Raw genomic sequence first — 15591 nt, 5'->3', positions numbered from 1 at the left:
TTGTAGATAGTAGAGGTCAGGGAAGTGCTATCGAAAGAACCTTGGTGAGTTGTTGCAGTGCATCTTACAGATGTAGCAACTGCTGCCACCATGTGACAGTGGTGGAGGGAGCGTATGTTCAAGGTGATGGATGGGGTACTGATCAATAAAGCTGGTTTCTTCTGGATGGTGTCAATCTTTTTTAATGGTGTTGGAGCTGCACTCATCCAGGCAAGAGGAGAGTATTCCATCACACTCCCAAATTGTGTGTTGCAGATAGTGGACAGGCTTTGGGGAGTCAGGAGTTGAGTTACACTCTGCAGAATTCCAAGCCTCTTGTAGCTAGTGTTTGTGCAGCTGGTCCAGTTAAGTCTCAGGCCAATGGTAAACCGAGGATATCGATGGTGAATGATTAAGCGGTGATAATGCTGTTGAATGTCCCTTGTTGGAAATGGTCAATGTCTGGCACTTAGGTGGAAAGTAACATTTGTGCCACACATCAGCCTAAGCCTGAATATTTTCCAGGTCTCGCTGATGCAAGTACAGGCTGCATCATTATCTGAATAGTTGTGAATACGACAGAATACTGTGCGTTAACCAGCAAACATCTTCACTTCTGACCTTATGATGGGGGGAAAATTTTTGATGATGCAGCTGAAGATGGCTAGACCTAGGATACTGCCCTGCAGAATTGTCTTGGTGTGAAATGATTGACCTCCATTCACCATCTTAAATGTTCAATCTTTCCACTCCCAACACACAGTATACCATCTACAAGGTGCACTGCAGCAACTCACAAAGCCACCTTCCAAGCTCTTGAACCGGACCACCTCGAAGAACAAATGCAAGGGAACACCACCACCTGCAAATTCCCTGCCAAATCACACAACATCCGGACTTGGAACCATATCATCATTCCTTCAATGTCGCAGGGTCAAAAGCCTGGAACTTGCTAACAGCACTATGGGTTTACCTCCACCACAGGTAACACAACAGTTCAAGATGGCAGCTCACCACCTTCTCAAGGGCAATTACGGCTGGACAATAAATGCTGGCCTTGCCAGCAGCATTCACGTCCCATGGGCAAATGTTTTTTTTTTAAAATGCAATGCACACCATCTAAATCAGCCAACATTTGAATCATCCAACTGTTTGAATTAGGCAAATTGTACAAATAATTTTTTAATATCATTATATCAACTACAAAATGTCCATGTCAGTCTCATTACAGCACATGGCCATCTCCTACATAAATAGGTGTTCAGTGAATAGTCACACCCCATCAAGGTGCAATTACTTTGTACACTTAATCCTCTCTTTATGAGACCAGAGTTAATGAAGTACACAAGCTTGCCTTGAAATATGAGGGTGAGAATTTAAAATTAGAATGGATTGCTCTTGCATTTAAAAGCTTGGGAAAGAATGTTAACTAAATTCATGTAAATTGTGTGTGTACATGTAGAGGGAAAATTGAAATTGCACAAGTGGCAGGGACTTCATATCTTTACACTAATACTGGATGAAGGTCTTTCTTAGGAAAATGAATGAAGCCGTACAGTACTCAATAGTTTCTGTTTTATTTCATATCCCACAGATCATTTAGCTGACTCAAAAGTGTAAAGTACACTACTGCCAGTAAAGAAAGGAAAATCAAAATGATGTTGCATTATGCATAACTTTAACAATATAAATGTTAAACAATGCCTCATCAGTTACAGATGGTTATCAGATCTGTGCTCAGTATAAATTGAAATGCTAAATACACTTTGAAGCTAACAAACAAAAAATCTTTTTCATAACTAGTTGCATGGAGCATATTGAGACAAGGAATTGTAAAAATGCAAGTACTTTAATATTATTGATCTTTAAATCACATAACCATAGAACCATAAGCAGTGGCCGTGCCAGCTCTTTTCAAAAATAGTATTGTCCATTATATAAGCCACGAACCACATGTGGCTTATTGGGAATCCAGATGCAGCTAATTGTATTTTTGATCATTAGATGAAAATAACAGTAGAGGCTGAAGGGGAGTTGGGGTGCATGTGTTCTCAATACTCATCCACATTTGTTGGTAAAACGTTAACACAAAAAGCAGAGTGAGTGCTTTTTTGATTATTGAGAGTGCTCTACATCCATGGTTACTAAATGGTGGCGAGTTTCCCTGTATTGTGTGTGTTCTCAAGGTGTCCTATAATTTAAAAAAATCTCGTGGTTTTAAAAGGACATTACCACAGCACACCAGTGCCCAGTCAGCAACTGGACAACACAAATGGGGTTGTTTAAAAGGAGGAGAGGAAGGTACAGAGGCACAGGAGTTTAGGAATGAAATATTCTAAACCAAGTGATCCAGGAGGCTGAAAGCACAGCCACCAAAGATGAGGCAAAGAGAAAATTGGGCACAAAGAGGGCCAGAATCAGAGGAACAAAAAAGCAGGATCCGTTATGTGCCTCCAGACTGTGCTTTATTACATTTTTAAGCCTGTTACATATGATTCTCAAGCGCCCCAGACTTATTCAAATAACCCAAGGGTGAAAATTTTGGGGAGTTAATCCACTGCTCTGGCTGCCACAGTTTGCACACGCAGAGCAGCACAAAAACTCAATTGTGCTGGAAAATAAATACCAGCCACAGTTTTATTAATACTGTGATTAATTGATATGAAATTAATCAAATTAATTTCAATGGTTTTATCAAATAAGCAATTAATTTTTTTTTCTAAATGCCCTTACCTGGACAACCCAGGAACTGTTTGCAAAGGCCATGATGTCTCTTTCCTCCCAGAAAAAAGCTGAATCAGATCGTTTGATCATTTCAAACTTACTCAAAAGTTTCATTGCATATACTTTTTGAGATGCTTTGTGTCGAACCTATTAGAAATAATTGTAATTTATTATTCTGGATTCACATTCCCTTAAAATGTAAACTACACAGGCTCCTTTCTAACGTGGAGTTACTTTGGAACGTTTTAAACTTTTCATCATCCAGCTGGATGGGACAGCAGATGCCTGGGTGCATTCTTATTGATCCAGTCTCTGTCAGGAAATCTCCTGCAATGGCTTCTCTTCCCACTCCTGCACTGTTACCTCTGGTGTCTTTTGCCCCCCCTCCTACTTATCCTTTATATTTTTCTCCTTAGTGTTGACATCCAAAAATAGTTTCCACATATACACTGAAAACACACAGCTCTACCTCACCCCTACTTCTCCAGACCTTTCTATTGCCTCAATATTTCAGCCTGCTTGTCCAACATCCACAACTGGATGAACAGAAATTTCCTCCAATTTATTATTGGGAAGTCAAAGCCATTATCTTTGGTTCAAATTGCCATAAACCACACTGGTTAGCCTCAGACTCTGTCCCTCTGCCTGACAAATGTTGCAGGATGAACCTGATTGTTTGCAACCTTGACGTTCTATCTGACCCTGAGATGAGCTTCCAGTCACATATCGGCATCATCACTAAGACTTCCTATAACATTGCCTGGCTCCGCCCCTGCCTCAGCTCACTTGCTGCTGAATCCCTTTGTTTCCTCTAGACTTAACTATTCCAATGCACTTCTGGCCAGCCTCCCATCTTCCACCCTTTGTAAACTTAAACTCATCCAAAACCCCGCTGCCTGTGTCCTAACTCACACCAAATGTCATTCACCTATCATCACTGTGCTCGCTGAGTGGCACTGGCTCCAGGTTAAGCAACACTTTATTTTAACACACTCATCCTCAGTTTAAAATTTCTTCACACCTTGCCCCTATAGCCATTACTTTCTTCAGCCCTAGAACCTTCTATATTATCTGTGCTCCTCCAATTCTGACCTCTTGTTGCACCAGTGATGGCCATGCTTTCTCCTCTGAGGCCCCAAGCTCTGGAATTCCCTCCCTCTCTCCACCTCTCTTTTCTCCTTTAAGACACTCCATAAAACTTATATCTATGATTAATCATCTGCTCTAACAGCTCCTTATGGTTTGGTATCAAATTTATTTAATAAGCACTCCTGTGAAGCTTTGGGATGTTTTGCTTCATTAAAGGCACCAATCGAAAAACAAGCAGCTCTTGCTGTAATTGAACAACTTCATGACCAAAGTTTATTCCTGTAATACCAAATTAGTTTTCAAATTAATTTGCAACTGCACAATGGAAGAAGTTCCACACATCTAAAATGGTGATACTCAAAATATCAATTTCCCCATGCTTGCAAAACTCAGAATATAATATCTAACATTAGATGTGACCCTGCAATTACACAGCACTTGCTAAATAATCCTGAGTGTGCTAAAAATTCCACTAACAACCAATTTAAGATTATCAGTCAGACTTGCAATGTGGCTCACTTATGCTTTCTAGATGCTATATATATTCATATGGAGGGACCTGTTCTTAACAGGCAATAAGATGTCCAGGCATTTACCCTTTTTTGAGTTAATCAAAAGCGTGGCATTTGCATTCTCCATGGTAATACCTCGACCAGAGTCGACTTGTTAACCAATCAGCACTTTTTTCTTTTCTCATGCACTATAAATCACTGCTCCCTTTGAAATTTGGCATTCTCAAGTCTGCCCTGATGAGTGCAAGATGAAAATCTTAACCAGCATGTCTCTTTTTTTTCCAGCAATACTCAAATATCAATTTATTCAGTACATGCTTTCTAGATAATGAGGTTTTCATGCTTTTGGTTGAATACATTATAGCAATAAACAGAAAAATAATTTGTGGGAAAAAGTGATAATTGTTACATATTAATTTTTTGCTCTATTGCTCAGCAGCCAAATGTTTAAATCCACAAAAATCTTTGCAAAAACAGAATTGAAGTCACTAACATTTCTTTCCATAGCTACTAAATTCACTCTCAGCTAAAATTCAGTTGTTATCATCTGTCTTAAAAATGAAATGCCTTTATTACAAGGAAACAAAGCAGGCAGGCATTACAATCATGATAGTGCATCTCTTGTGTCCATCAAGTAATGATGTTTGGCAAACAGAACAAGTATGCTTAGTGTTTTGATACAGTAAAGTAAGATTACAAGTCGATTGTAAATTAGTGTCACTTTCTGTGCAGTTAAAAATTTGTTACTTTACCAATTCACTTAAGTGCAGTATTAAAACTTTTTTGGAATTCACACTGTTAAGAGGAAGCATTATATGTTCAAGGCTTGTCCCAATGAATGAGAGTATATGAAGACAGGCAAATAAACTATAAACTGAAAATTAAGATTAAATTTAATGTACAACTCACTCAAGATTACGCTACCATGATTTTTTCACATAATTTCTACCAAACAGACTTCACAATCTATAGCTTCATTCAACAACTTCCTTGCTAATTTTGGCTGGAGTCATAATGGCTAAAATCAATATGAATCTTGTTATTTTTACATGTGAAGATATAGGAATGACAGAATCTAAAACTGAATGCAGACTTTAAAAGATAAAGTGAATGGAAGCCCAACAACTCATCTCTAAATACTGCATGCAATATTCAAGAAACAATAAGTAATACAGAGGGATTTCTAAACTATTTTAGAACATAAATGACCATGGGTTTAAGAGCGATAAAAATCCAACAAAAAACTAGTCATTTTCTAATTTTGCTTTGAAAGGTTTGTAAATTATATGGTATATTCCTGCATATCCAAGAGGATTACACAAAACAAACTCAAAGTTAGGAATGCTGCCCTGATGCTTACATTGAAAAACGTTTACTTTGGTTCATTTACTCTAAAGAACTGCAAATTCCTTACCAGCTGAACTTCACCGAATGCACCTCGTCCTATCACTTTTACAACCTCATAGTCCTCTGCTTTCATTTGCATTTCTCGAACCTTGCCCATTACTTTGTCATCTGGGGGAGGGTGGCAGATGGGGTGGGGAAGAGAAGAAACACTTTTAGAAGTGGTTTTAAATCTACAAGTGACCATACAAAATGCAAAACCTTGGCATGTGTCTATTCCAGAAAATATTAATTATTTGGGCAACATGGTGACACAAGCAGATAACAGTTTAAATGAACTACAGCGGAATGACACATGAAGCAATTCATAGATGGCCCTTGAAATACTGTTTCTCTGTCTAGTGCCAAACTTGCTACGCTCCCTCCACTACACCTCAATAATACTTGTATCTACATCATTGGTTTCACAATGGGTCATGAGTTTTGGCTGCTCTCCTTCCCTTCCCAGAAGGTTTACCACCCATTCTGTGACACTTTTCATCCTAACACCAATGTTCCCTCTAAATTTTCTTTGTACGAGGTGAAGTACAAACTCATCTGAACAGTACTTATTTGTCCATGGACAGCTCAAATTTTACAAATTGTTGAACTTTCATGAAGTTGTGAATGGCCTGTTTATTTCAAAACATGGTACATTTCAGATTGCTTGCAACTTCGGGGCAACACTACTCTCCTCACACTGGTCCCATTCTCCTCTCCTCAAAGACTCCATTCTACTTTATCACAGATCCCATTCTCCTTCTCCTCAGACATCCCATTCTAGCCTTCCTCACACCCACCCTGTTCTACGTTACCTCACTCATCCCACATCTAGTCTGTTAGCTACCCTCTCCCAACACAAGAACCTGCACTTTCAGGAGAGTAGATGCAATGCAAAAGGAACAGAGAGCATGCACATAGCTTGAAAGTCTAGCCTTGGATCATAAGTGATTTTAAAAATCCATTCATCTTACAGGGAAGTGAAATGGGTCTCCCATAATCTGGCCCCCCACCTCCACCCGAGCTAGTTGTTGAGAGTGGCTTTTTTATTTCAATGCACAGTAAAGTCTAGATTGATGTGTGGGCATGCAGCTTAGAGGGAACACTGCCTAGCACCAAAGAACCAATGTTTTATTTGGGACTCTGGGACTTTGTTACACTGGACAAAAGGCCATATATTTCCTTGCTTATAGAATCTCCCATTACTGCCAGAATCCTATTCTTCTAGTATGCCTATCTCTCACTCCCCTAGGTAATTATTTGCTCCATGTTGCCACAATGCTCCTCAAAGCCACCTTCTGAATCACCTCCACTGTTCATTGCATACTTATAAATAGCATCTACTGATCAGTTCCACTAGTCACATGCTTCATAAAAACTGATACATTCTTCCCCCATTACTTTCCACAGAATGCTTTATTTATAAACTTTAAAATCTCATTACCACTTCTTTATTAAGCTTTGCATCAAAATGAATTAGACAGCACTGCATTATGGTAACACTCAATTAATAGGTAAAGTCTAGTCATTAAGATATGCAAAAGATTTCAAACTTACACCTATTTAAGAAATTTTCAATGTTTTTGTTCTTCCTTAGAGCAGGGAAATCCAAATCCTGGACCAGGGCATTGAGGCCATCCTGAAAAGAAAAAGTTAATGTGTTATTCATGCAATATGGATAAGTGAAATGTAACATTAAAAGGGAAATAATCATTCAAAAAAAAAGGAAACATAAAATAGTGAATTTCAAGTGCTTAACCTATAGACGTAAATTCAGCAAGGCAAAGGCTCCCATTGGCCTACTTAAAGCTGGCGATGACCAAAAATCCAGAATGCTGCAAGTCAGGTATGCTGGCTGAGTCTCCATCAAAATCTACTTTGAGGATGACACTTGCAACATAGCATCACTGAACTTATCCAATAATCTAAATGTACCAATCCTCAAATTTGGTCTACCCTTTCTGAAGAAATGTGAAGTGTCTTGTTCATTTTACTCAAATTCTTGTAGATGGTTCCGTAACACCACTTCATTTCAAACATGTACGATGAATAGCAGTAAGCAAGGGCAACAGAATATATCGAGCAACAAGTTAGTACATGCCTTTGATAAATCTGTGTTGGCTTCTTTTAATTAATCCATACTTGGCCAAGTGACTGTTATTTTGTCCCAGATGATCATTTCTAAAAGTTATCCCACCACCATGGTTAAAATGACAGGCCTTTCACTGCTGGGTTTATCTTTAGACCCTTTTTTGAACAAGGGTGTAACATTTGAAATTATCAAAGTCCTCTATCACCACACCGATACCTAGAGGTCTGGAAGATTATGGCCAATACCTCCGACCACATGGCCAAGTCTTGGACACTCCTGCAGTAGAGGGTGACTAGCTCCCAATGTAACTTAAATCTAGCATTCAACAGAACAAAGGAGAAAAGAAGCTTAGCAATGAAACAAGAAAATATATTGATTTTGTTACCTGATTTTGAAGTTACGTTCAGGCAACAAATAACTAAGTCAGTACAAAGTTATATTCACTTAATGTAAGAATACAGTTTGGTATCACAAAGGGTATGCTTTTGAATGCCTTACAACAATGCGCAGCATTACATTTTTTGGTGCTTACTACAATTGATTATTCTATTTGCACCTTTGATAAGTTTGGACTGTTACTAAAGCCGAAAGCAAGTTTTATAGTCATTTCAATAACACGTATAGTTACAAGAACAGAAAATGCTGGAAAAAACTCAGCAGGTCTGACAGCATCTGTGGAGAGAGAAAAAAATCAAAGTTAACATTTCGAGTCCTTATGACTCTTCAGAGCTGCTCTGAAGAAGGGTCATAAGGACTCGAAATGTTAACTTTGTTTTTTTCTTGCTCCACAGATGCTGTCAGACCTGCTGAGTTTTTCCAGCATTTTCTGTTTTTGTTTCAGATTTCCAGCATCCGCAGTGTTTTGCTTTTAACACACGTACAGTTACATTTGCCATCCCAAGATGTCTGTAAATCTTAAGTTTCATATTACTGCTACTGCATGGTAGCTTATCCTGGTACCTGTGTTAACAAGGAAACAAATCATTTTTCTCAGTTTGCTAGCGGTTCTTACTTCACAACTAAGCATGGTCAGTTATGTAGACAAAAGTTTATAAAATAACTATTTTGATTCCAGTGAGACCAGCTAAATTTAACTGGGGCTCACAGAATACTTTACTGATAACTGAGCAACACACTTCAAGAGAAAGATACAATGACCCATAATTAGCAATGTTGCAAATGAGTCATAGATACATTCTTTAGGAGAATAAACTCTGATTAAAAAGTTCAGCTTGTACCATTCTTTGGCTATGAAGTGCTCTATATTGTCCTGAGAAAATAAGGCTCTATATAAATGTAAGCTCTATGGGTAGAAAATGAAAGCCTGTATATCAACAGTAAAACACCTATAGACATTTGTATCTGTCTAATGATGAATGTGCATCTTGATCTGCTCTCAAACCATCATCAGGACCTCCAATTTCTGCTAATAATAAGAACTTGCATTTATATAGTGCCTTAAGGCCTCAGGGCATTATAAAGCATTTCACAGTCCATTATTAAGTAGTCATTTGGTAGTTCAGAACTTGAGTATTGCTGAAAAAAATAGACATGTCTAAGCTTTTCATCTTGCACTCATCAGGACACTCGTAAGAATATCAGAATAAGGGGAAAACACAATTTATACTGTATGTAAAGAGGGTGTTGATTGATTGGCAAGTGGGGTTTTCAGATTTCACATTTTAAAACTTTTACTGTAACAAATGGCCAAACACCACTGACTAAACACTATTTTTGTAGGCAACTTTAAATGAAAGAAAAGAACATTCCCCTTTCATATATCGCACTCTCCACAGAATTGCAGTCCTTATAGTATACAGTCCACAGTTGCTCCCAGCTTCCAATGGCTTTGCATTTCCTGGTTTTGTTGAGTAGGAACTTAAAGTGGCCACCTCCAGACACTTCCTTTAGTTTTCAGAGAGTTTCCTAAATCCACAGCCAGCAGTGAAGCCTATCCTAATGATTCTTCCCGTCTGGCCATGCCAGGACAAATCTCCCGGAATCCTTAGAAGGCTGCAGGATGCATCGCTTCACTGGAAACCATCTCAATCCCGCATCTGGCTGTGATAGTTCGCAAAGGCAAGCAGCCTCCTCTCTGCTGACCAACAAAACTGCTGGTTATGATATTCAGTGATTTGTAGGTAAGTGTATGATCTGATCTCAAAAATGGCTTCCTCTGTACACTTCCCCATGGCAACATGAAATACATTAGCCTTGCAAGGCTGGTTAGCTAGTCTTGGCCCTCCAACTTTCTTGCATTTTAGAAGTAAATGGACAATTTACAGCACAACTGTTTACAAACGATTACTTTCAACATCTTTCTGGGGGCTTTGGGAGATTCAGTGTACCCATTCTGAACTCAGACTGCTGCCACTGTCTCCAACTGTGAACACCTTACACTAGTACCCCAGTAAATCAATCTTGGCCCCTCCTTTGATCTTTAACCATCCAGGCCTGTTTTCAAGCAGTCTTCAGAACACGTCACATGACCCCTTTCATTTTACCTTAAATTTAAAGACAGTTCCAAAATATAACAATCTTATAAACTTCTTTCATAGGATGTGGGCATCGCTAGCTAGGTTAGCATTTACTGCCCATCCCTAATTACCGTTGAAAAGGTGGTGGTGAGCTGCCTTCTTGCAGTGTTGAAGTCCATCTGGTGTAGGTACACCCACAGTGCTGCTAGGAAGGGAGTTCCAGGGTTTTCACCCAGCAACAGTGAAAGAATGCCAATATAGTTTCAAGTTAGCATGATGTGTGACTTGGAGGGAAACTTGAAGGTGGTGGTGTTCCCATGCTTCTGTTGTCCTTGTCGCTCATGGTGGTAGAGGTCATGGGTTTGGAAGTGCTGTCCAAGGAGCCTTGGTGAGTTGCTGTGGTGCATCTTGTAGATGGTACACACTGCTGCCACTGTGTTTTGGTGGTGGAGGGAGCAAAATGTTTAAAATGGTGGATGGGGTGCCAATCATGTGGGCTGTTTTATCCTGGATGGTGTCAAGCTTGAGTGTTGCTGGAGCTGAACTTATCCCAGCAAATGGAGTGTATTCCATCACACTCCTGAGCTGTGCCTTGCAGATGCTGGATAGGCTTTGGGAAGTTAGGAGGTGAGTTACTTGCCACAGAATTCCTAGCCTCTGACCTGCTCTTGTAGCCACGTTATTTATATGGATGGTCTATTTAAGTTTCTGGTCAGCGGTAACTCCCAGGATGTTGATAGTGGGGGATTCAGCAATGGTAATGCCATTGAATGTCAAGGGGAGATGGTTACATTTTCTCATATTGGAGATGGTTATTGCCTGGCACTTGTGTGGCATGGAAGTTACTTGCCACTTGTCAGCCCAAGCCTGGATATTGTCCAGGTCTTGCCACATATGGACACATGCAAACATACAAATTAGGAGCAGGGATAGGCCATTCGGCCCCTCAAGCCTGCTCCACCCTTCAATAGGAGTGTAGCTGATCTGATAATGGCCTCAACTCCACATTCCGCCTACCCCCCCTTTGACTCCCTGTTAGCCAAGAATCCATCTACCTCTGCCTTAAAAACACAGTCAGTGATCCTGCCTCCACTGCTCTCTGGCACGGACTGCTTCAGAATCTGAGGAGTCGCGAATTGTGCTGAACATTTTGCAATCATCAGCAAACATCCCAGTTCTGACCTTATGATGGAGAGGTGGTCATTGATGAAGCAGCTGAAGATAGTTGGGCCTAGGACACTACCCTGAAGATCTTCTGCAGCGATGTCCCAGAACTGAGGTGATTAAGCACACCATGAACGAGGAGGCTCAAGGAGAGTTCAGCTTCTTCTCTCTCCGAGTCAGGGCAGCCGCCCAGAGCCAGGACTGAGATCTTCATGGGCAACCTGACAGGGGAGAGCCCACTGCCCGCTCTTCCCCAAGTGCCCGCACCTGCCCCAGGCGAAGCTGGGGAAGCCCCCGACCCCCGCTGATGCCTGGCTGGAGTTCAACAGGAGTGTCTAGTCAGTGAGCATCGGCAGCCTGCAGTTCCCCTGCCAACCCTGGGCCAGAGTTTAGTAATTAGTATGTGGACTATAACACACAGGGGATGGAGCAGTATGAATATTACCAGGACTACTACAGTAGTTACTGTCAGGAACCAGACCCTGCCCTCGCACCAGCACCAGAAGAGGAATTGAACACATTCATGAATGATGAAGCATCCAAAAAGCTACATAGGAAAAAAAATCGCAACAAGAAGTGAGTTTTGTGGAGATCAAAGGAGATGGTCAGTTGAGTGGGTCACAGCAGTAGCTCATGAAATCCTTGTCTAAGGAGAAAGACATGGAATTATTCTGTAAGGAACAAGGTGAACAACCGACGAGCCAACAGAGACACAAGCATCAGACCTAATCCACCAGGCCAAAGAGCTGGAGCTGAAGAACGCTGTGGTCCGATAATCGTCTGACCAAATGGCAGACCCAGGCGAAATATGGCTTCTAAGGCACAGAGACGATGGCCAGCACCTGTGGTATTGAGGGACTCAGTTTGTGGGGTGGGGTGCAGAGCCAGCAGTAGGGAGATGCTGGGGCACATTGATGGGTTTGTAGGGGGGGGAATGTGTGTCGGGATGTGAAAGGAGTCTCAGCCGCATGTTTAGGAGTCGGCTTGTTGACGACAGTCCTGAGGAACGTCCAGCCTGGGGGAGATGCCAACAAGGTGGCCGACCATGGCTCCAAGTGCCATGGATAACACCAGGGTCTGGCCATCTTCCCACTCGTCAGTGGTGTCCCAGGAATTGTTTAATTGTAAAGTTCTACCTGGTGTGTATGTGTTTTTTTATAATTAACAATTGAGCAGGGTTGGAAATGTGTTTTCTATGCTTCGGGCAACTGCATAATGGGGACTGGCTGTCATGGCAACAGCGCTCAGCATGATCATCTAAAGTTGTACAGTTGTAATATATGTATAAAGATCATTACTGGAGTAACCATGAGCTTTAGTTCAGGTGTCATTACAGGCTTATCAGCGAAAAAAAAACAAGCACAGCCATCTTCCTTTGTGCTAGGTATGACTGGAACCAGTGGAGACTCCAGTTTTGCTTGGGCTCCCAGATGCCACGGTCAAAAGCAGCCTTGATATCAAGGTAAGTCACTAACGCCTCACCTCTCGGGTTCAGCTCTTTTGTCCATATTTAAGGCTGTAATGAGGTCAGGAGCCGTGTGGCTCTGGAGCAATCCAAATGGGGCATCAGTGAGCAGGTTACTGCTGAGTAAGTGCCGCCTGACAACACCTTCCATCACTTTGCTCCTGGCATGCCTCCTGCATTCTTCATTGAACCAGGGTTGTTCCCCCAGGATATACCTCATGGATGTCCAGTTTTGAATTACTAGATCTGCTCGAATTTTATCCATTTAGCATGGTGGTAGTGCACAACACAATGGAGGAGATCCTCAATGCGAAGACGGAGGACATTGTCTCCACAAGGGCTGTGCGGTGGTCATTCCGACTGAAACTGTCATGGACAGATACATCTGCGTCAGTTAGTTTGGTGTATAGTTCAGAACGAGTAGGTTTCTCCAAGTTTTTAGGCATGTTTCCTTCTTCTTGGTTCCGTCACCACAGTCTTTAAGACTCAGCCAACTCAGTCATAAGTGGTGCTACTGAGCCACTCTTGGCAACGGGCATTGAAGTCCCCCACCCAAAGTACAAGGCCCTTTTCACCCTCAATGCCGCCTCCAAGTGGTGTCCAACATACAGGAATACTGATTCATCAGCTTGGCTGGCAATATTTTTTTAAAATTTGTTCCTAGGACATGGGTATCACTGGCCAGGCCAGTATTTATTGCCTATCCGTAATTTTCCTTGTTCAGAGAGCATTTAACAGTCAACTACATTGCTGTGGGTCTGGACAATCGGCAATGGTTTCATGGTCATCATCAGACTTTTAATTCCAGATTTTTTATTGAATTCAAATTTCACCATCTGCCATGGTGGGATTCGAACCCGAGTTCCCAAAGCATTACCCTGGGTCTATGGAATACTAGACGATACCACTATGCCACCACTTCCTTGCCCGCATTTGACCTTATGCCATGAGACACTTCATGGACTCCCAAGGCAACTCCCTCCCAATTGTATACCTCCGTGCTGTCAGCAATGGCGGATCTATCCTGCAGTGGGACAGGACATACCCAGAGATGGTGATGGTGGAGTCTGGGACATAGTCATACTCACAGAATCATACCTTGCAGACAATGTCAAACTAATGCTTGACTAATCTATGGACAGCTCTCCCAACTTTGGCACAAGTCCCCAGGTGTTATTTAGGACAACTATGCAGAGTCGACAGGGCCGGGTGTGCCATTGTCGTTTCCAGTGTTTAGGTTGATGCCAGGTGGTGCATCTATTTTCATTCTTTGTGGACTTTTCTGTAGCAGTTTGATACAAGTGATTGTCTTCCTAGACCATTTCAGAGAGTTAACGACATTGCTGTGGATCTGGAGTCACGTGTAGGCCAGACCAGGCAAGGACAGCAGATTTCTTTCCCTAAAAGACATTTTCCTTTTCACTGTTGGAGCTTTATTTTAGCAACAGAGACATAATTGCAATTGCACAAAGACTTACACAAGATCTCATGATAATGGTGGTAAATATGAGTGTTCCTCATGGGTTCTTCACAAGTCCTGATGATCTTTGGGGCAAGTGAAAGAACTTTCATATTCCACCACCTGGAGCACTGTTTTCTATTCATCCTACCCCTTTTTAAATACATTTTATTGAACCCTTTACAGATTCAATGCCAATTTCTAATTAACCTGATCATTATTTTGAGGCAGCATCCCGGGCTCTGGAATTCTCACCACCAGTCACAAAATAAAACTGATTGACTACAGCTTGTTGCAATTTCATGTACAAACACTACAAAAACTGCTGCACAAGCAAACAAACTCAGAAAGCAGCAAATGAGTTATAACTGTACAAAGAGTTATATGCCTGTTCTTGAGTTGAGGATTTCAGAGGTGCCAGTCACATCAATGGATTTGTTTTAGTTCTGTTTTTTCAGCTGGGCTGCCAGAAAGAGTGCTACCAAGCAGTAAATGGTCCCTCCGATCATCAATGCCATTGTAGTCCTGTATAGCAGTCAATCAGGGACGCCTCGCTTTAGTGTACAGGCAAACCACCTGGCTTAGTGAACCTGGTGGGTCTTTACAACAATTGACAATGGTTTCATGGTCATCATTATCGAGATTAAGCTTTTGTAATTCCAGGTTTATTAATTGAATTCAAATTCCACCAGCTGCCACGGTGGGATTGGAACCCGAGCCTAGGCTCATCAGCCTGGGCCTCTGTACTACTAATCCAGTGACACTACCATTATGCCACTCCCTCCCCCTTAATTGTAACATTAGACAGAGCTTGTTGTATTAAGATACACAGTCTGAACGCTATACATCTCGAGTTCAGAGGCCTCAAAAGGAAATCACAGCTGAAGTACTGTTACAGTCAGACCTCTTCAACTCAAATAATGCTGAGCAACAAGATTCCTTTAAACTGAAATGTACTTTGAGGGGGAGGATGATGTCGAGGTTCAAATTTAGAAACTAAGGACAGGAAGTAAATTGGATTCCCAGGGTTCTTACCCAAGTAGGAATTACTGGCAGGAAATGGAATCACAGTTAACAGAAATATTTGAAGGAAATGCATATTCAGGTTTCACTAGCATAAATTCGGATTGCTTTCTTTCAAATGCCAAGAGTCTGAAGATGCATTACTTATTGCCATGCAGTTGGTCATTACCCTTAATGAATTTGAAGCACTAAACTAATCACAAACATAATAAAAAAAGGATAAA

General features: G+C 41.3%; 1 protein-coding gene across 1 annotated transcript in view; it reads right to left on the bottom strand.

The window, feature by feature from the left end:
* Positions 1-15591, bottom strand: part of rock2a (rho-associated, coiled-coil containing protein kinase 2a) — a 233604-nt gene that overhangs the window by 136872 nt on the left and 81141 nt on the right. Inside the window, exons 2-4 of the mRNA XM_078541605.1 lie at positions 7245-7326; positions 5719-5819; positions 2713-2850 (exon numbers count right to left, since the gene is read on the bottom strand). Coding sequence (XP_078397731.1) covers positions 2713-2850; positions 5719-5819; positions 7245-7326 — 321 coding nt within the window. The remainder of the gene's footprint in view (positions 1-2712; positions 2851-5718; positions 5820-7244; positions 7327-15591) is intronic.

Source organism: Cetorhinus maximus, chromosome 5 (assembly GCF_964194155.1).
Source record: "Cetorhinus maximus chromosome 5, sCetMax3.hap1.1, whole genome shotgun sequence".
In the NCBI taxonomy this organism is placed as follows: Eukaryota; Metazoa; Chordata; class Chondrichthyes; order Lamniformes; family Cetorhinidae; genus Cetorhinus; species Cetorhinus maximus.
The sequence above is the reverse complement of the archived record's forward strand: the minus strand, read 5'-3'. Positions and strand labels throughout refer to the sequence as shown.